Below are 22513 nucleotides of genomic sequence, written 5' to 3'. Positions count from 1 at the left end.
TGCCCAGGTGGGTCTCGAACCCGCGGGTTCAGGCAATCCACTCATCTCAGCCTCCCAAGGTGCGGGATTACAGGCTGAGCCACCGATCCTGGCTGTTATTTGTTTGTTTAGCTATTTTCAAAGACTGCATAGGCTACTTTGTTAGTAACAAAAAGATAAAATATTATAGACCCAACTAAAATGGATAAGCAAAGAGCTAAACCTATTCCCCTATTAAAGGAAAAAAATCGGTGTTTTATCTATTTTTGGGATAACTGCTAGCCATAATTTGCATATCAACTATTACTGTAGGGAAGATTGGCTTTTGCAGTTAGAAAGGATGGAGATGAAGCTCGAGTCTATAATGCAGACAAAGTTTCTACGTGTACTTCTGGGGAGAGCAGAGTGTGATAACCCCCAGGATTTTATGGATAAATTCTGGCTCTTATATTTACACATTACTTTTAGAAACCATATCCAGGTAGGATTAAACAGTCCTTTAGATTGGTATTCTCTTTTAATTGGCTTTGTGATGTAAGTTCTTCTAAAAGTAGGGAGATGTTTTAATATGAATAATTCTTTCGTAACGGGGAGCAACCATGGGTTGCAGGGAAAAGCAGCCTGGCTGCTGGTGTCTTCCACCATGAGGGCCTGAGTGAACTTCCCAGTGTCCTGGCACAGTGGAGAAAAGGAAGTTTGCCTGTTCCTTCCTAAGTTCTTTTCCGTCCTAGAGGTTATCGTGTCTGGTTCTGATTTTTAAAAAACAAACAAAAAAAATCTGCCTCTTAATTCATTCTGTTTGCTCTATATTCTGATTTTTAAACTGGACAAGAGTATTGTTTTGAGATTAACTATAGTCAAAAATGTAAAGGAAGTATCCAAAGACTTGAATTTTAGGAATTTGTAACATTGTCTTTACAAAGAAATAGGAATTTTAAAACTGTTTGTGTTTTCTTCCTGCATTGTTCATTTTTAGCGAAATGATTTGATATCGTGGTGCTCTAAAGTTTCAGTTCTACTGCTTTTTCTGTTTGCTTCACTCTGAGGTCATGGTGTAGCTGCAGGCCACACCTAGACCGCTGTTCCTGTCTGCTCTGTCCTCCAGGCAGGGGTCCACCATAGTATTCCACCACAGTGTTAGGACGCTGACCTGTTTTTCCTTTTCCTGCTCTGGAATACTCACCAGCCACTTTGGGTTAGGTAGGGGTGGGGCAGAGAGCTAGTCACTTTACTGGTCATGGAGTGTTAGGCTCCAAAGTCAATTTCCACTTAGGTATGATTTTCTTCATAACGTGTATGTGTGTGTGTGTGTGTGTGGTGAATGGGAGATATGATATCATTTTCTTGTTTTGTGCACTTGCAAGGACTGAGATTTGTGAAGTCCATTTTGGGTACACATCAATAATGTTAGGTTAATCTGAGGTAGCAATGAATGATTATTTACAGTAAAGGTAAAAAATATATAATGAAACTAAATATAATGAAAGAAAAGGATAGGACAACTAAAGTATAGGAACTAAGTCCCATGTTGCCCACTGATCCCTATACCCGAACTTCCAGACACACAGAGGTTCTGGATCTCTGTTTTAGAGAGCCAGAACTTTATGCTATCCAAGGTTCCTTGGAAAAGAAGCTGTCTTTGACATTTTCAGTAACTATAATGTGCTCATTAACTCATTTTGGTAAAGAAAATGAAATTATGCTTTGTGATTAACTTTAGCAACAGAAAGTAAAAAAAGTATTGGGAGAGATTAATATTTTCGCTTTTTTTTCTTGTTAAGCAATAACTCCCTACCCTTAACAGAGTATTATGAAATGATTTTAAAATTGAAAGAAAAAAGTTGTATTAGTTTATGTAAACACTGGAAGCATTTTTCAGAGTCTGCTTTCCACAAAGTGAAGTTCTACTTCAATTTATCTGCTTCAGAAGGGAGGAATGAGCCTTGCCAACATTTGGTTTGGTTAACTTCCAAGGCACCTACGTCTTCCAAGGTTGATACCATCACTAGTAAAGTGATTAGACAATAGTGCATGGGCTTACTCATAAAAGAGAGGCAAATCTCAGGGCTATTGTTAGCAGTAGATGTCCAATCCAAATATGCAGTTATCATTAAATAGAAATCTGACACATAAGAAAGCTTGTCCCTGTAAAGATGGGATAATGCTTAGGTTAGACTAGAAACAATCCTTCAGAATATACTGGTGAGCTGTTGGCAGTAGGGCTCACATTAATTTTTGGACTTCAGAAGAAAACCAGTTTGTCTTAGGGAATTTAAGTATATGCATTGTGAAGTTTTAGGATGAAAACAGACACTGGAGTGAGAACATGAAAGAAAAACCCTTACAAACCTCTCCGTTTTACTTTTAAGGAAACTGAGAGGGCAGAGTCACTTACTTTAAGTGTATGAATTTATGGTATATAAAGGGGAACCCAAAACCCCCCTGAATTTGTTTATTAAAAAGTGTGTATTTATTCTTACGTGTTTAAACTTCAGTCACCTTTATAGTACTCTCCGTCTGATACAATACACCTATCAAGAGACACTTTTTCCACTGCTCAAAACAGTTTTTGAACTTAATCAGTTTTGATGCTTTTAGTGCTTCTGCCATTTTTTGTTTCACCCCTTCCACATCAGCAAAATGTTTCCCTTTGTGGACTTTTTCATCCAGGGGAAAAAAAAAAGTCACTCAGGTGGAGGTTGGTTGAATAGGGATGGTGGGGCATAGAAGTCATGCTGTTTTTGGTCAAAAACTGCTGAACACACACCACAGTGTGGGCAGGCGCACTCGTAAATCACCCATCATGAAATGGGCAAATGCACTGAAAGAATCTCCAAAGAAAAAAATTCACTGCTGCCGAACACAGCCTCTCACAACAACATTAGCTGGTACACTGATGCCGATGGGTTCCTAGAACACTTACCTAACCTTACAAGGGGCCCGCCCTCCAAAAAATAATTTTTTGTGTGCCCTCCCCTCCACCCCCATACATAGGGAGACTAGACTGTGGGTGGGCAATTCCAGTGATTCTTTAAGGGTTCTTAATCTATCCTATTAAATTGCTAGTTGGCCCTGAATGTAGTCCTCTGATAGAAAAGCATGAAAGTGCTTAAATTAACCTGTTTGACTTCTGCATCTTCTGGTAGATGATTTAAATAATCATGTGCACTATTCACAAATTCTTAATGTAAATACAAAAATGGATGGCATTCACCAACATATTTTAGGAATTTTAAATTATAAATTTTAACAGGTGTTGGGAATTTTCTCTTTTTTTTTTAAAGCAAGAAACTGGATGTCTAGCATAGACATGTACATTCGAGTAAGTCATGAGAAGTTGACACTGGATAAAATCTGAAGTGTGAAAGAGGATGTACAAAGTACTTTTTCTTTGATGTATCTTAGCAGGACTAGCATATCAATTTTGCTCACTTAAAAAAAAAATCATTGAGAATACTTGGTCTGTATCTTGCTGCAACCCTGGCAGCAAACCAGGACTGGTACTTTCTGATAGCAGTGGTGGGACTGGAGACCCAGTTCTGCCTCAGATTAGCTATGTGTCCTTGAGTATTTGGTGTGACTTCCCCAGGCCTCAGGTTTCCTGAAAAATGAAAGATTGGATTAGATTAGTGTTTTTCAGCATCTTCAAAGCCAAACTCTCTTTGATAAAAATAAAAATACTGTCCCCACCTCTGTTCCCCATCCTGCCAACTCCCGTGATTTTTGTCGTATTTCCAGTGGAGAATTACTGAAACATGTCCCTCCCAGTGCTGACATTTTGTCTTTCAGAGCAGAGTTGAAAATTAGTGGAACAAAGATTTTTATCTCATTTTGTGAGTAGATGCAGCTTGCCCCTTTTAAAATTATTTTTATTTTTATTTTTTGAGTCTGAGTCTCACTCTGTCGCCCAAGCTGGAGTGCAGTGGCACGCTCACACCCACTGCAGCCTCGACCATCTGGGCTCAGGTGATCCTTCCACCTCAGCCTCCTAAATAGCTGGAACCACAGGCATGTGCCACCAAGCCTGGCTAAGTTTTTGATTTCTTATAGAGATGCCATCTCGTGAAGTTGCCCAGGCTGTTCTCAAACCCCTGAGCTCAGGCAGTCCTCTTGCCTCCACCTCCCAAAATGCTGGAATGACAGGCTTGAGTGTCCGACCAACTTGCTCCTTCTTAAAGCTGGAAGGGGGCCTTCCTAAATTAATCTTCACAAACCAAGAGTCCTGCCTTCAGTTCTGCCTTGTGCCTGGGCAAAACCTGGAAACCTGTTAGAAATGCAGAAACTTAGCCGGGCTCAGTGACTCAGCCTGTAATCCCGCGCCTTTGGGAGGCTGAGGTGAGTGGATTGCCTGAGCCCACGGGTTCGAGACCCGCCTGGGCAGCGAGACCTCATCTCTACAATAAATCAAGAAATCAGCTGGGCGTGGTAGTGCATGCCTGTAATTCCAGCTACTCAGAAGGCTGAGGCGGAAGGATGGCCGGAGCCCAGCTGACGAGGCTGCGGTGGCCGGGAGCGGCCACTGCACTCCAGTTGGGCAACCGAGTGAAACTCCAACTCAAAAAAAAAAAAAAAAAAAAAAGAAATGTAGAAACTTGGCCCCACATCAGATGACCGAGTCATAATCTGTATTTTAATAGTCCAGGTGGTTCATATGCACATCAGTTTGAGAAATGCTGCAGACCACGTTTTTTTAACCTGCAGGTAGCAATATTTGTGGGGTCTCAATTTAATAAGTCATTACCAGCATTTCTCTTTTAACAAAATAGACTAGAAAAGATAACGTTAGGGTACATTGCATATAATTAGGGAAGATACTATTTCACAAAACTTTTGTTTGTATATATGTGTATACAGAGTGGGAATGTCAGGCAAAAAGGTAATTTCTGTGGTCGATCTCAGGCAAAATGTTAAAAAAAAAAAGCCACCGTCTCAAGCAGTATAGCTCAGAGATGACCTCTCTTTACTCACACACAGACATGAATGTAGAAATATACAGACTGATACATAATAAAAGAACTGTTCTAATGGCTGTTTCTAATTATTCATATTGTATCAGGTGTAAACTGATGGATTATACCATGAGAAAGAAACACATGTAGACATTAATTTTTGATATGCATTAAATCAAAAAAATTTCTCTGATATTTACTTTATATACAGACTGCAACACTGTCTGATATGATTTTATGTTTTTAAAAATTATTACTATGCTTTTTTCTCTAGGGGCTAACTTGTGAAACCCTTAATACTGCAAGGTTGTTAGCATATTCCTAAAATGCACCTAAAAGAAAGAGAGGAAGGAAGAAAATAAATATTTTGGAGGCTTACTCATATAATTTTTCTAACTTAATGTTTAGTTAATCACTTTACTTTCAATAAGTATGGTTTAATGTGGAGAAAGTATGTTTTAAAATGTGTAATTTTCATCCTGAGGACTTTACAATCTCAGCAAGAATTTAGTATTTACAAGAAATACTAAAGAGATACAAACTGTACTGTAGATAGACTTAAAAAACCAGCTGGGAGGAAGTTGTCAGCCTGGAATCCTGACTCTACTGGGGTGAGGCAGGAAATGCATTGCAGAGGTATTCTGAACTGTCATGATAAAAGTAATGTTTCACTTCCTCTAGGAAGTTTTGTTTTTTTCTAATTTATTTTGAGTAAAAAGTAAAGAAAGAGTTTGTTGTTGTCCCCTTCACGGGGCTGTGTTGAGGAAGAAAGCTAGCATGGATTAGGAAATGGAAGGAGAAGGAAAACACTGCACACCTGCATTCAGAATCCAGAAGTATTACTTTTGCTCCTGAAGTTGGTTGGGATTTTATGTTTACCATGTTCTAATTGCTGTTTGTTTGGGATGTAATTTACTTATTGTTTTGAATTTTCTCTTGATGGTGTTTTGGAGCGATTGCAGAGTTCTTTTATATATAGGAGAGTGAATAGGATGTAAAATGTAACTTTTTATAATTATTACACGTTGAAACACAAAGATGCCAGACTAACTAACATCAAGTCTCAGTAGCTCTGAGTTATTAAAGTTATTTTCAGCGGTAATACTATTTTTACCTTAAAGATACACTGGTTTTGGAACCTCTGAGTATTGTTATTTTTTTCTGTTTTAAGTTTGTCCCTGTAGGCTTTGGTTGTTTAGTTAATTTTAGTATAGCTTATGTATTTAGAATATGTTCTTCGAATCAGCTGTGACTAAGTAGTGAATCCATGCTGACCGAAGGGGTGGTGAGAAAGCAGTGCTGGGGTGTGATGTCTGCTGGTCTTAAGCTGCTCAGTGTCACAGAAATTGTCCTTCTTCGGGTTTGCCAGTTTAACCTCTTGCTCTATTTCTCTGGCTGTTGGGCAGACTGGGGAGAGTATGCAAGGACCCGGCAGGCTTCCCATCTTGATGTGCCTTAGCTGGAGATGGCACTATCCAGCTGTGGAATTTCTGAACTGTAAGGGAGCTTAGAAATCATCCCGTCTAACCTACTCGTTTCACACATGAGGAGCTGAGTTCTCCAGGGATGACATTCATTCCAGTTCCTGGCAACGCAGAACTTGAATCTGGATATTCTGTGTTTTACATTCACTTTTTTTTTATTATATATGTTATTTTCTTAAAGAGAAGGGTGAGTGTTTTCCTAGTTTTATGTTCCCTATGAGCCATCCTCTTCATTTATTGTCTTTCAATTCTCTTTTCTCCTTGTGAGATTCTGCAGTAACCGGTGACATCACATCCATACTCCACCTTGCTTTCTAGGTTCTCCTGTTACCTTTCCAGTACCACCCCCGCCCCCAATGTCGACTCTTGAGAGCTTCCTCTGAACCAACCGGGTTGGGCAATGCTCTGGTTTTCATGAAGAATGATCCTTTCTGTCTGTATCTTTATTGGTTGTTCCCTTCCTCTCCCTACCCACCTACCTTGCAGATTTGCCATTCCTTTTGTTCAGAATAACTTTCTCATTAATATTCAGCTCATGCAGCGGTCCACGCCCTCTGTGGAGCCTTCCTCAACCTTTTTGTTCCCCACCCTTTCATCTTCCCTCCTCCCTGACCTTCCTCTTGGTTGAACTCTTACTATTTTTAGAAACTGTGCCATACTACACCATTCTGTTTGATGCAATTAAAGGTAGTTAAGGCTAAGAACCCACAGTTAAAAGCTTTTCCTTCCTAATGAATGTGTTCTCTGACAAGGAAGTTTTGAAACCATTGCCCTAGGCCCCTCTCTTTCCTTTTTGGCCCTATAGTTTTCTGGTGAATAACTTATTTAATGTCTTCAGTCTGTTATCTTCAATTGATGGTCTTTAACTCTTTCATGCACCCCTCTAAATGCTGTTATAAAAACTGGAAGGAACAAATTGCACAAGAACCCTCATGTGTTTCCTGGCCTAGAATTCTCAGTGGGCAACTTGGCCAGTCACTAGTGTTCTTGGAAGAACCTTTGGAAGGAACAAAACAATTGGGCTAATTTGCATGCAGGAGCACCAAACTGACTCTTAAAAGCTATTTGAATGATAAGTAATCTAGTTTCTTGGTGGATCTAGAAGGAAAATCTCCATCTGTTCTATCAGCTATGCTGTATTCAACAAATCTTTATTTCTCTTATCTGAAGTCTAAGAAAATGATGCTTTATTCATGAACTTAGGTGAAGAGATTTCTATGTGGAGCTTGCAGTTTTACATGCAAGGATCAGCTTTGATGGATATCTTGGAGAATTAAATATGAGACCTTTTGGGAATTTTTATGTTTAGGTTTTGCTTGAATAGCTAATATAACATGGTCCCCTCTTCTTTGACAAGCTTAAGCCAACAACAACAAAAAAATGTAATAATCTGTTGCTCAGTTTCACCGTCTTGTTTGTTTTCAAACAAGGAACAGTGTACATATAAGAACCTGTTTCATTAACTAATTAACTATGTGATTTTAAACTTTGAGATCCTTGTATCCAATGGAATTAATTGATATTTCCCTCCCTCCATAGTATACATAAGTGAGACACTGGGTGTGTAAAGGGGCACTGTTATTCCTCATACCCAAGGTACAGATCTTGAGCATCCTAGCCTCAGACATTCCTTCCCTGCCCTACCCATAAGAGCAGCACTTTCTGGCCAATTTCTTATCTCTCTTCAGTCCACCTCCCACTTTTTAGTTTTGTTTTTCCAGTTCTCTGCCAGAACTTCTCTTCCCAGCCACCATTCCCAGCGGACTCACATGGCTAAATGGAAACAAAGTATTCTATGGTACTACTGGTCCATTTGTGTGTCCCCTCATTTTTGTTGGATTATTCCTTTAAACTGTTAAATTTCTTTTATATCTTGAAAGCATATGGAGAGGAACCAGTATATGGAAATTAGTGTCTTTCCATAGTACTCAGTTTGTGTCAGGCTTGTTACTATACCTGTTTCCCTGTGAAAATGATATTGTTCTATAATCTCTCTCTGCTCTCAGGAACAATTGTAGTGATTAGTTTACTTCTGGATAAAAGAAATAGTTGTTAAACCTCCCTGCTGTTTGGGGGGGCATGGTAGTGGTGGTGTGTGTGTATATATAGAGGAAGGGTGGGGATAATAATCTTCTTAAACTATAAGGATGATGGTTTTAAAGAAGACTTGCGGGAAATTAAAGGGCAGGTCCTAGGTTTCCTTTCCTTTCTTCAACATGTACGAGAATTAGTAGGGAAGTGGCTAAGTGTGGTGGGAGTGGAAAGAGGAGTTCAGCTTCAGATATAAGATTGCTCAGAGCACTGTTCTTTAGCCTTTTAGTAATAGGAAGGAAATGAGACAATAGAATTTAAAATGACAAACCTTCATTTTAAAGTTTTCTTTGTTGAACAGAAATCTACAACAGTGTACATGATTGCAAATATATTTTAGTTTACCTGAGGTTAATTTCATAAATGACCTTTAGATTTGCATTTATATAGAAAAGAGACTACTTCGTGTAATATGGGCTGGGGAATGATGTGATGGAGAGGGCAGTAGAATATTACCCTGTGCATAGTTGCTCTGTGCCTTTTGTTGTTCTTGTCTTTTGGTATAAGAGGCCCAGTGGGACTTCCTGGCAGGATGGAGACATCAGTGTTGTCCACACAGGAAGTGCTCCCTGATTGCTATCCATAGAGGAAGTCCTCCCTCAGTGCTGCCCACACAGGAAGTCCTCCCTTAGTGCTGCTGAACACTTCTCCACTATTGCAGGGAGGGCAAGGGGTCTGCTAATACAACCACCCCATTTATTCATCACTGACTTTGTCTGCTGTCAATTCTGGCATATACATTAAGCTCAGAGAAATATTACCAAGAGAACTAAATTAATCTGTTTCCCCTGTGCTTGTAGACACAAGAAAGTAGTTTGTTTACCTAACCTGGTGCAACAAAATTAGGCTGACATAGACTACTAGGCTCTTTTTGGATGGGTAGGCACTTTGCTGTGCTTATCTAGCCTCCGTAGAGGGTCTTTTCAAGTGCCCAGGCAGCTCAGGGGTTTTAAGAAGCAAAAAGTAAAAGGATAACCAGTGATGAAAATGGAACTTAGTAAAATATTGTCCCTTTGTAAGCTTTTTTTTTTTTTAGTTGGAGTCACACTCTATCACCCAGGCTGTAGTGCAGTGGCACGCTCATGGCTACCACCGCAGCCTCGACTTGCTGGGCTCAGGTGAGTGATCCTTCTGCCTCAGCCTTCTAAGTAGCTGGAACAACAGGCGTGCACTACCACTCCTGAGTAATTTTTTGATTTAGAGACGGGGTCTTGCCAAGTTACCAAGGCTGGTCTTGAACCTGTGGACTCAAGCAATCCTCTCTCCTCAGCCTCCCAAAGTGCTGGGATTACAGGATTGAGTCTCTGCACTCGACCATAAGCTTTTTTTTTTTTTAGAGTTTATTGTTTGTGCTGCCAAGGCACATAATCTAACTACAAAGTATAATTGCTTTAAATTTATCAGAGTTCTGAAGTTATTGTTAAAGATTTGTCAATATTTACATTTCAATCTAGGAGTGAGGGTTTAATTCCTCACCATTTCAAGTCATGCCTTCCTAAAATGCTGACTGTGATGTTTAGCTGTAATGTGCTGTAATATGCTGTAGCTTTCCAAAGTTGTTTGTAGAATTCATTCTTTAATTAAAAGATTTATAATGTAGAAGTTATAAAGTAGAATTTCAAAAACTAATTTTACTTTTAAGAGATAACTTTTTAAAAAGTACTATCTAACTGTGTGCTCATTAAATTAACTTAAAGGCGCCTTGTACTTTCTCAAAAAACATAGTTGCCAGTGGTATTAAGTATCACATTTCAGAGAAGCTTGAATTTGTTAACTGGTCAGCAAGAAGGGTGGATACAGAAAATGAAAGAATACAAATAGAGCATTCAGGATACAGAAAGTTTTGGGGATGCCATTTGGAGTACTGTTGGAAGGTTCTGACTTTGTTGTCTAACAGACCTAGGTTCAGATTGCAGCCCTTCAACCCCCTAAATGTGTGACCTTGGCACATTACTTAACCTCTCGTAGATTCAGTTTTCTAATCTACAAAATGGATCGGCAATAACGTGCCTACCAGTGTTACTGGATTAAGTAATGTATGTACAGTGTCTACTATTAAAATTACTATTAGCCTATTCTGAATATTTAGAAGTAAACAGCTTTACTTTGAGCATGTGTCAGTTTTTTGTGTTTCTTTTTTTAATCAGAACTTACATTTTTAGCTTTGGCGAGTTCTAAAAACTTAGTCTTTGGTCTTAAATGTTCTGTACCAGAAAATAAAAAATTGACAACCTAGAATAATGCAATGCTTCTCTCTCCCAGTTATCTTTTTCTGTCTTCAGCTAGTTCTGAGAATGAGTTGGTTTTCGGATAAAATTTGAATTTTCTGTAAGGAACTCCTCAGAGGCTTGTAGTCCTCCTTGAGTACATTCAAGAACCCTTTTCTCCTACCTGGAGTCAGATGCTGGGAGATTTTGTTTCCTCATAGGCTAGATAGAGGGAAAGCAGGAGCCACAGGCTTTGTGTGCTCCCTACCAACATCCCACAGTGGGAAATACCCCTGTAATAAATATGAATGCCTGTCAAACATACATTAAACCAGCTATGTACATTCAGAAATGTAAATCACGGTTCTGCTTCTTCGGCCAAGAATAAATACATAAATTAAAACCTACTACTTTCATGTCTAAATCATCTCCAAATACATCATACCCCCAGATGTCTCTTTTAATCATACAAGTTCATGCCCGGTACTCCCTTTCCACCCTAGACAAAAGCAGAGGTTAGAATGAATGCAGACTTGGAATGCAGTCTTTAAAGTGTGTGATGGTTCATTTGCTTCATCTTGATGTCATCCCACTGAGAGGTGGGGATGGGCCCGATACACAGCTTCTTGCTGACTCTTCCAAGTCTCATCCCAGATGACCATGTTTCATCACCCAACAGCTACGCTAAACATACTAGGTCCTATGGTGAATAACAGTGTGGCTTGTGTCAGGGATGGTTTCTGAACACAGGCCTTTGTGGGGCATGGTGGGGGGTCGAGGTGCCACCTGTGACAGAACAAGGGACAAGGCTTCATCTTAGTTTTATGTCTAGAAAGCAGCGTTGTTAACCCTTAGAGTAAAACCAGCAGTGTAGGAAAAGGATATGCATTAATTAAACTGCTTATTAAGGGTATAAATCAAACAGATTTGATAGGATGTGATCTCAGGTGGTTTTATTTTGGGGTTCATCAGTACTGATGTTTCCAATTCAAGTTCAGTCTTCAGTGAGTAGCATGTCTACGTTGACTGTTATTGATCCTTTTTGCTGTTCTGCTAAGAGAGAATCTCTAGATCAGGTAGTGTTGGGACTCAGATGGTATCTCAGCAAGGACCCTGGGCAGTGGGAAGAAGAATTTAAAAGATACAGGACCAGAAGAAATGATTATATGTCTAAATTAATGAGAGCCCCTGTATGTTGGGATATTGTCAAATTAGGATGATGATGGCAGAAACTGGGTACAAAACCAGGAATCTCTAGTGGGTAGCTGAGGTTGCTGATGAGGTAAATGAGGGTATGTTTTTTGCAAGGTGTCTGATTTTAAAACTTTCCATTGGAATTTAATTTGCCTTCTATAGGTTATATACCTAATTTTCTTGTGTGTGCTAGTAAAAAAGTCAAACCTTAAGATTTAAAATAAGATTTAAAATAAAAAGAAATAAAATAGTGACTATTTGATTTTATGTGTTGAAACTGTTCATATAAGTGATGCCCTTGAGTTAGTACAGTATATTTTTTAGAGAATGGGAGGTGGGGAAAAAAAGTACCTGTTCCGGTGTGAAATTGCTGTGCATTTTCTGCAGTCCACTTGGGGTTGTGTTCACTTCCCTCTAAGCCATTTGACTTCCTCAAAAGTCATGTGTGTGGCATAGGGTCAGAGGGCTGTGGTTTCTTTCGATTGGCTCACAGAGAATTATCTGGTGTGAGTACAATTTCAGACATTCTTCCCAGGTGGCTGCTCACTGTAAAACCACACTGAGCCCTTGGTTACAGGCTTTATGAGAGTTGTGGTGGGTGCTGCGAGCCCGGGAAGGCTTCCAACTTCCACACCATTCTCACAGGGGTTAAATTTCACCAGGTTAGCCAGCACAAAAGGCAGCATGCCTGAGAATCTCATCCAGATGTCTTGGTGAAGTTGTGTGTCTGTCTTAGAACTAGGTGAATTCGTCCTTATTTGATGATTTGGAGTAAACTCTGACATTCGTGCACTTGAAGAGTAATCTCTTTTTTTGAAGAGCCATCTTAATAAAATTATCAGCAACTTTCAATCAAATGTTCTTCAAAATTTGAAAATCTTTTCAGAAGTCTAGTGATTTCTAAATTGCTGTATATTAAGATGATATCATCATCTAACTTCATGCAAGTTAATTTTGAGTTTCAGTAGACGTGTTCCTCAAAATGCATGAATAAATTAATCTTACATAAATTTAGTCACATCTAAGTTACACATAGGAACTTTCTACTGAGTAAAATCCTATTATCAATTTCCTGTTGAAGGAGGACTTTTTAAAAGTAGAATGAACAGATCTTTTTAAAAGTATAAATTAAAATTTATACATCAAAGTAGCTTGAGATAATCTGTATTTAAATCTTAGTAACTTCATTTTATTATGGAGATTACATAGCCTCTGAATAGTACTCAATCCCTTACTTCTAGCATTCTAATTCTCCTGATCTTTGTTTTTCAGCAGTCTCTGGTCCCAGCCCACCCCATGGCACCTCCCAGTCCCAGTACCACCAGCAGTAATAACAACAGTAGTAGCAGTAGCAACTCAGGATGGGATCAGCTAAGCAAGACGAACCTCTACATCCGAGGACTGCCTCCCAACACCACCGACCAGGACCTAGTGAAGCTCTGTCAACCGTAAGTAGTCATTCTTGTTTTAGCTGCTAAATATTTCCTTGATTATATTATAGAGTGCTGTGTATTATATTATGGTAACAGAACAAAATTAATTAGGGCATTTTTCTCCAAAGAATTTGACTTTGCTGGCATATGAGAAATAAGAAATGAGTTTTTAAAAAACTTATTGTAGGTTTTTTTTCAGGAGTGCTCATTTTTGGTGAACGCACTTCTAGGGGTCAGTTAATCCTATAAGAGGAACAGTAGCGGTCATTGTTTCTCAGAAAGGTAGTTAACCTCATTCTCAATGTGTGTAAAGCTCTTAATTCCAACTGGGACAATACTTGTCCTTCCTCATTAGCACCTGTAGTTTTGTGGTCTGAGTTGTTCACTGTCATCTTTTTAGAATGAGAACTCACCTCCTCCCTTTCTGAGTCTTAAGAAGAAATATGTGCATGTGCATAAAGTTACAAAGTAAATTTGCATTATATGCTAATGTTGTCGATGAATAGAATATAAATGTGCTACTTTGCTGCAATTACATTAACTCACTAAGTAAGAAAGCACTAATTTAAACCAAGGTGCCAGAAGCACTGTATAGTGCAAAGATCATTGTATAAAGACTAAAAGCATTAAATTGCATTGAGCTATAAAAGCCTACACATGTAACAGCACTTTTTATTTATACTAAGACAATAATGGTTCCTTACAAAGGGAGTTTTGCATAACTGTAGAAAAAGGCTTTTGCTAGGGAATGCCTCATATTCCTCGATTTTTAAAACATCTGATTAATAGTATCTCATGTCTCTTGGCTTGGCTAAAATCCAGATTCATTACTTCTTATTATTATGTTTATTTTTATTTTTTAAGACAAGATCTCGCTCTGTCATCCTTGCTAGAGTGATCATAGCTCACTGCGTCCTTGAACTCCTGGGCTCAAACGATCTTCCTGCCTCAGCCTCCCAAGTCGCTTGGGACCCCAGACACAGGCTACCACATCCAGCTATTATTTATTTTCATAGAAGTGGTATCTCTGTGTTGCCCAGGCTGGTCTTGAACTTATGGCCCCAAGCAGTCCTCCTGCCTCTGCCTCCTAAAGTATTGGAATTTAGGTGTGAGTCACTGCACCCGGTCGGTATATTCCTTATTTTTTTTTTTTTAAGAAAAAAAAATCCAAAGCTAACTTGGGCAATTATTTCCAAACTGGAACTAAAAGTAACACCTGGCTTTCCATCAGGAGGTGGTGGTGGTTTTGCTTTGCTTTGTTTTGTTTTGTTTTGTTTTGAGAGCGGGGGGACAGTAGGTGGTGGCTTTAGAATCTGGAGAGCTTTCTAAAAGGCCATCACTCCTAGCATTCTCCTTGTGTCCTTCTCTGGTCACCCTTTTTGATCAGCACTCTTGGGCTTTCACTCTAGCCCATGGCTTCCAGAGCGTTGAAATAATGCCCTGCACTAGGAACTACTGTGAAAGCAAGCCAAGCTCATGGGGTTCTTCATTTCTGGGCGGAGGCAGAGGGAACCCTGCCAGGCAGGCCCTGCCCTACTGCAGCTGTTCATGACCACAAATAGGCCTTTTGCTATCTCGTCTGCTGCTGGCCTTTCATTGGCATCTTCTTATGCTTTTATAGCATAATTACAGGTAGATAGAGTGCCATAAAGTCTAAGGAACTAAAAATACAACTTTGTAAAAAACAAAAGAGTGAAGCAAACTCAAATTCTTGAGGTATAAGAGAAGGGGAGAAGTCAAAAGAAATTGTTCCTCAGGTAGTGATGACTTTTGTAAGGTGAGTTTTGATGTCAAGGAGACAGTTGAATAATCATAAGATAATAGAGTAATGCCAGGTTTTACATACAGTAAATAGGTACTTGAAAAATTGAGCCAGTAATTTTTTAATGGAATCAAATCATATTCCAGATGCAGCAGAAGGACTTTTTACTATTTTTCTTAGAATATTCATTCCATTTTTTGGTTGGTGGTCTCTTTGCTGTACATGAATTTTCTTAACATGTGTAAACATTACTCTCTTTGCCTTTATCAACAGCAGCAATAATTGTCTGCAGCCCTTACTCTCTCCTGTCATTTACAAAAGAAGGCTCTTGCAAAATCCCAGGTTTCATACTTAACTCTGATGGTCATTTTCTTGATATTTGCCACACAGAGGCAAGGCATAACAAAAAGAGGAGTCTAACCCAAAATCTGCTGGAAGCTTCATTCCATTTAACACAGAGAATCTAATAAATACCAAATTTGACTTGCTGACAACTTTGTGACTTAGAATGTAGAGAAAGAAAAAAAGAGCATTCTTGTTCTGGACTTAACTGTTTCCAATAAAGAATAGGTAGTTGGTGACACAGAAGTGACAAGAACCTTATGGGAAAGTGACTCATCCTAGAACTTAAAAAACCCAGTGGACATAATTAGAGATTTTAGAAAAGTGAATATCAGAAACTTCTCAGACAAGATAGGTATAAATCCATGGCTCTAAAAAATGTGTACATTTTCAAACTAAAAATTTAGCACTGTAATTACAAATTGACCTGATGATACTGAGTTGAGGTAGGGGCAACAATGGGAAAAAATGATTTGGCTCTCCGGAGAACTTGGATATTTCAGAAGGTTATTGACCAGAAAGATGGGAAAAGATAGCCAAGAATGTTTATGGTAGTGGCACAATTCCATACAAACAATGCATCAAGTCTAAAGGCAGATATGACATGAAGATTTGAAACACTGGAGAGGAAAACAAAAAATACTTTTAAAAAGCCATGTTTGGAGTAGAACATGGAGATGATATAATGTTAAGAGTAAATGACTGTGGAAAAGCAGATGCTGTGATATTAAGAGAGATGACAGGGAAAAGCCAGTCTTCCCCAAACTTAAGCAGAGACTCATGACGCTGGAAAGTATAGCTCATCGTGGTTAAAAGGAAGGGGGCATATGGGGTGGGGGTCAGACTGGAAGGACCCAGGTTAGGTAATTGAAGGAGACCCTCATCAAGAACCAGATAGGGTGGTGACAATGCTAAGTCAGGTAGTGTAGATTGAAAGTAGGTAAATTTTCTAGGTGCATTTAATGAAAGAAGCCAACCAGCTCTAGTTAATCTCCAAGTTATGAAAGATGCATGGGCAACCTTGACTCATGCTTCCTATTTCTGAAAGGTTATCGTCTCCCAGGGAGTATGTTACTATAGTTAACCAGCAAATTAGGAAATGGAATGATCAGGGTAGCAGACAGAATTAATCTACTGTTCCTTGACTATTAGACATTCTTATTTCTCTTTCTTCTTGAAAATAAAGCCAAGCAAACATTCTTTTGACTCTGCTTATTTGTGTGGTATTTGTTGTATACTAGGGAATACCCCCCAAATTCTAGAATTTATAAAAAAGTGTGTATTTATTCTTGCGTGTTTACACTTTAATCACCTTCAAAGTCCTCTCCATTTGATGCAATACATCTGTTAAGATGCTTTTCCTACTGCTCCAAACAGTTTTTGTACTTGTCAATTTTGATACCTTTTAGGGACCAACATCCCTTATTTTTCTTAGCGTTTGGTTCAGTGTTTTAGGCCAACATCCCTTTAGTATTTAAGGCCAACATCCCTTATTTTTCTTAGCGTTTGGTTTAGTTTTTCTGCCTCTTTTGTTTGCCTCTTTCACATTGGCAAAATGTTTCTCTTCAAGGACTTTTTTCATTAGGGAAACAAACAAAAAAAGAGAGTTGCTCAGGGTGAGATCAGGTGAATAGGGAAGGTGGGGCCTGGGAGTCATGCCATTTTTGGCCAAAAACTGCTGAACACTCAGCACAGGGTAGGCAGGTGTGCTTGTAAATCACCCATCACAAAGTGGGCAAATGCTTTGAAAGAATCTCAAAAAAAAAAAAAAAAAAATTCACTAAAGCTGAATGCAGCCTCTCACAGCAATGCTAGCTGGTATGATGATGCCAATGGGTTCCTAGAACACTTACCCACAGGGGAAGCCTGTACTACAAAAAACCCGCCCTCCAAAAAATAATTCTGGTTTTATTTTGGGGGCAGGGGCTCCCTCGTAAATATTTATAAGTAAGATATTTGTTTTTTTTTTCCTTTTTCAAAAAAATTTTTTGTTTTATTTTTTAAAGATATTTCTCATTCAAAATTTTCACCAAACTTTCTAGACAGATGAGTTGAGGGCTCACATTGTTTCCATTTTCTTGTCACCTGAACCATTTGTGTTTTGTCTTCAAGTTTTCAGCTAACACTATTCTTGCATCTTCCACATCCCTTATTTTTCTTAGCATTTTGTTTCATTATTGCCTGCCTCTCCTCCTCAACTTTTGGATTCTGTTTTCTTGGCTGGCTCTTTATAGCCCCTTCTTCTCAGAGGGTTATTCTTCACACTTGCCAATTTTCTATTCTTTTTCCACTTGAATATTTTATTTGCACCTTGAATTCAGCATAGTCTCCTTCCTCGCAAAACTGTCACTTTTCCAAATTTATTCTGCAGAATAGTCACCAACTTTTTTCCCTGTGTCCCCTAAGTCACCAAGTTCTGTAGGTTTTCCTTTGGCCTTCTTCCTTCTGGTTGCCAGAAGAATTGAGCAATTCCTTCCTCCCTCCCTGTAGTGTGCCAAGTGAGAACCGTTTCCTCCTACTATTGCCATACCTCAGTTGCCTCCCCATTTCTCCTCCTCAGTTCTCCCCAGCCATGTCCAAGGTCATCCTACCTCCTTTATGCTGGACCACACTAATAGCTCTCCTTTGTACTTATTTGTATATATTGCCACCTCATAATTAGCATCTTATTTCCATACAGTTCTTTCCAAGTGCTTGTTACATTATTTAGCAGTATGTCTAGGGCAGTGTACAATTGTAACAGCACATCATCTTCACAGATTTCTCACCAAGACTACAAAAGCATTGCAGTCAGGGTTGCTAATTTTTAGTATCCCAGAGATACCTACCACAGAACTTGGCAAGTACCAAGTTCTCAGCCAATGTCCTATAAAATAGGTCAAATAATGTTTTTATCATAAGATTGTGATCAGGATCAAATTAAAGAATCCTCGTAAAAGACTAGTGTAGAGCCTAGAACACACTTGTCCCTGAACAAATATTAATATCCCCTGTTCCTTTGCTCATCATACTAGAATAATCTTGAATTATAATTAATTTTACATTTAAAATAAAGGAGAAAAAATCCTACCAGATTCTAGTTTTGAAAGCTGGTAAAGCCAGGGAAATAGTTTATGTTAACATAACCTCCAACCTCCTCTTTCTTGAGGATCTTTTTTTTGATACAGGTAAGCATCAGTATTGCACTTTGTAGATTTATTTTGTTAAAAAAATTCATTGTATTTAAGTTTTAAAGATTTAAAGTTTTTAGCAACCTGTCATTGAGCAACTCTACTGGCATCATTTTGCCAACAGCATGTACTCACTGTAGGTCTGTCACATTTTGGTAATTCTTGCAACATTTCAAATTTTTTCATTATTATATCTGTTATGGTGACCTGTGATAAATGATCTTACAATTTAATTGTTTTGGGGACACCACTGGCTGCACCCATAGAAGATGGCAAACTAAATTGAGAAATGTTATGTATGTTCTGTTTACTCTACCTGCCCATTTCCTGTCTCTTTCCCTCTCCTTGAGCCTCCCTATGCTCTGAGTCACAACAGTATTGAAATGAAACTGGTTAAGAAAAAAAAAATCACACATCTTCATATATATATATATATATATGGGGTTTTTTTTGGTGTTTTTTTTTTTTGAGTTTGAGTCTCACTCTGTTGCCCAGGCTGGAATGCAGTGGCCGCTCCCGGCCACCGCAGCCTCAACCTGATGGGCTCCAGCGATCCTTCCCCCTCAGCCTTCCAAGTAGCTGGAACTACGGGTGCGCGCAACCATGCCCGGCTAATTTTTTAATTTTTATTGTAGAGATGAGGTCTCACCAAGTTGCCCAGGCGGGTCTCTAACCCAGGGGCTCAGGCAATCCACTCACCTCAGCCTCCCAAAGCACAGGATTACAGGCTGAGCCACCAAGCCTGGCTCTTTATATTAAAAGCTTTTTAAAACAGAATTAAGCTTGGTGAGAAAGGCATGTCGAAAGCTGAGACAGGCCAAAAACTAGGCCTCTTGCACCAAACAGGACAAATTGTGAACGCAAAGGAATAGTTCCTGAAGGGAACTAAACATTCTACTCTAGTGAGTACAAGAATGATAAGAAAGCAAAACATCCTTATTGCTGATGTGGAGAAAGTTTGAGTAGTCTAGAAAAAAGATCAAACCAGCCACAGCATTCCCTTTGGCGAAAGCCTAATTCATTCAGAGCAAGACTAACTCTTTTTGATTCTGTGATGGTGAGAGAGGTGAGGAAACTGCAGAAGAAAAATCTGAAGCTAGCAGAAGTTGGTTCATAAGGTTGAAGAAGAGAAACCATCTTCAAAACATAGAAGTGCAAAGTGATGCAGCAAGTGCTGCTATATAAGCTATAGCAAGTTATCCAGAAGATCTAGCTCAGATGATGAAGATGGCTATGTTAAACAGTAGCTTTTCAGTATAGACAAAATAGCCTTCTATTAGAAGAAGATGCTGCTAGAACCTTCATAGCTAGAGAAGAGAAGATAATGCCTGACTTCAAAATTTCAAAGGACAGTCTGACTTTTTGATTAAGGGCTAGTGTAGTTGGTTACTTTAAGTTGAAGTTGATGCTCATAAACCATTCCAAAAATTTTAGGGCCCTTAAGAATTATGCTAAATCGGCAAACGCCCTCAGGTCTCCTCCCACTGTGGGAGCTTTTCTGTTCTCTTAATAAATCCTGCTTTGAAAAAAAAAAAGAAAGAATTATGCTAAATTGGCTGGGCAAATTGCCTCAAGCCTGTAATCCCAGCACTTTGGAAAGCCAGGGTGAGGGGATTGCCCAAGCCCACAGGTTTGAGAACAGCTTGGACAACTTGGCGAGACCTCATCTCTACAATAAGTAAAAAAAGTAGCTGGATCTGGTAGCACATGCCTGTCGTTCCGGCTACTTGGAAGGCGAGGCAGAAGGATCACCTGAGCCCAGCAGGTCGATGCTGGGGTGGCCATGAGCGTGCCACTGCACTCCAGCCTGGGTGACAGAGTGAGACTCCAACTCAAAAAAAAAAAAAAAAGTCTACTCTACCTGTCCTCTATAAATGCAGCAACAAAGCCTGGATGACAGCACATCTGTTTACAGCATAGTTTGCAGAATATTTTAAGTTTACTATTGAGACCTACTACTCAGGAAAAAAGATATCTTTCAAAAGATTTTTTTTTTTTTTTTTTTTGAGAAAGCAGGATTTATTGAGAGGACAGAAAAGTTCCCACAGCGGGAGGGGACCTGAGGGGGTTTGCCCTCCTTCAAAAGATTAATGCTCATTGACAATGGACCTGGTCTCCCAAGAGCTCTGATGGAAATGTACAAGGAGATTAATGTTATTTCCATGCTGCTAGCACAACATGCTTTCTGTAGCCCATGGATTAAGGAATAATTTTGACTTGCAAGTCTTATTATTTAAGAAATACATTCCATAAGGCTATAGCTGCCATCAATAGTGATTCTTCCGATGGATCTGGGAAAGCGAATTGAAAACCTTTTGGAAAGGATTCACCATTCTAGATGCCACTGAATTGTGACACATTCATGATTTATGAGAAGTCAAATGTCAACATTAACAGTAGTTTGAAAGAAGTTGATCCAGCCCTTATGAATGACTTGGAGAGGTTCAAGACTTCAGTGGAGGAAGTCACTGCAGATATGGTAGAAATATCAAGAGAACTAGAATTAGAAGTGGAGACTGAAGATATGACTAAACTGATGTAATCTCATGATAAAACTTGAAGTGATAAAGAGTTATTTCTTAAGGATGAGCAAAGAAAGTGATTCCTTGAGACGGAATCTACTCCTAGTAAAGATGTTGGAACATTGAAATGACAACAAAGGTTTTGGAATATTACATAAACTTAGTGGATAAAACAGTGGCAGGGTTTTAGAGGATTGACTCCACTTTTGAAAACTCTACTGCAAGTAAAATCCTGTCAAATAGCATCCTCATGCTACATAGAAATCTTACATGGAAGGAAGAGTCCATTGATACAGCAAACTTGATTGCTGTCTTATTTTAAGAAATACAATTACCACAGCCATTCTAAATCTTCAACAACCACCATCCTGATCAGTCAGCAGCAACAACATCAAGGCAAGATCCTCCACCACCCAACAGATGACTACTTCTGAACTTTCTGAAGTTCAGATGATTGGCTTTTTTTTTTTTTTTTTTTTTTTTTGAGATGAAGTCTCCCTGTGTTGTCCAGGCTAGAGTGTAAATGCTATTCATAGGTGTGATCATAGCACATTACAACCTTGAACTCCTGGGTTCAAGCAATGTGTCCTGCATCCTGCCCCAGCCTCCTGAGTAGCTGGGACTGCAGGTGTGTACCACTGTACCCAGCTAATTAAGTATTTTTTATTAGGGTATGCACATTTTTAAAGATATAACATTATTATACATGTAATAGATTATAGGATAGTGTAAACATAACTTCTATATGCAATGGAAAACCAATTTATGTGACTCATTTTATTACAATATTTACTTTATTGAGGTGATTTGGAACTGAATCTATAGTGTCTCCAAGGTATATCTGTACTTGCCAAAGACTAGTTTCAGCCTCATGCTACTCGCCCCCCCCCCCCCCGTTTATGGCTCATCATAATAATTACTATGGCATATAAAAATCTTCCATTGTGTCCAATTTTTTTTTTATTTAAAAGAAGTATTGGTATGCAAGATTTGGTAATTTTGCTGATTTTCAGTGGAACAAATATGTGAGAGTTGGCTGAGACAGGGTAACTTAAGGTTACTGTGGTACTGACATCAAATGAAACGGTCTAGATAGCTAGTGTATCTGCAGCTTATTTTAAAGGAAAAATAATCTGTTGATATTAAAACAAAATGTGATATTCTACTCCCCCCCATCTTCTGCAGTCCTTCTCTCATTCCTAAACCCATTCTTGATCAACCAGTCTTTTTTCATTCATTCAGTAAATTTCTAATTTGTTTCAAAGTACAGTAAAACACATGATTTTAATGTTTGAAATTAAATCCAACTTATTTGATAGCCTGTTACTAATTAAAAGGAAATATTTTTAAACTTTTTTTTTTTTTTTTTTTTTGAGTTGG

At 38.8% G+C, this 22513-nt stretch overlaps 1 protein-coding gene across 3 annotated transcripts in view; it reads left to right on the top strand.

The window, feature by feature from the left end:
* Nucleotides 1-22513, top strand: part of RBMS1 (RNA binding motif single stranded interacting protein 1) — a 232681-nt gene that overhangs the window by 114404 nt on the left and 95764 nt on the right. For all 3 annotated transcript variants that reach the window (XM_008059359.1, XM_008059358.1, XM_021713046.1), the window contains exon 2: nucleotides 13177-13352. In XM_008059359.1, the coding sequence (XP_008057550.1) occupies nucleotides 13177-13352 (176 nt within the window). The remainder of the gene's footprint in view (nucleotides 1-13176; nucleotides 13353-22513) is intronic.

Source organism: Carlito syrichta, unplaced genomic scaffold (assembly GCF_000164805.1).
Source record: "Carlito syrichta isolate Samal-C Ts95f unplaced genomic scaffold, Tarsius_syrichta-2.0.1 Scaffold304002, whole genome shotgun sequence".
In the NCBI taxonomy this organism is placed as follows: domain Eukaryota; kingdom Metazoa; phylum Chordata; class Mammalia; order Primates; family Tarsiidae; genus Carlito; species Carlito syrichta.
This window is presented reverse-complemented; position numbering and strand designations above follow the sequence as displayed.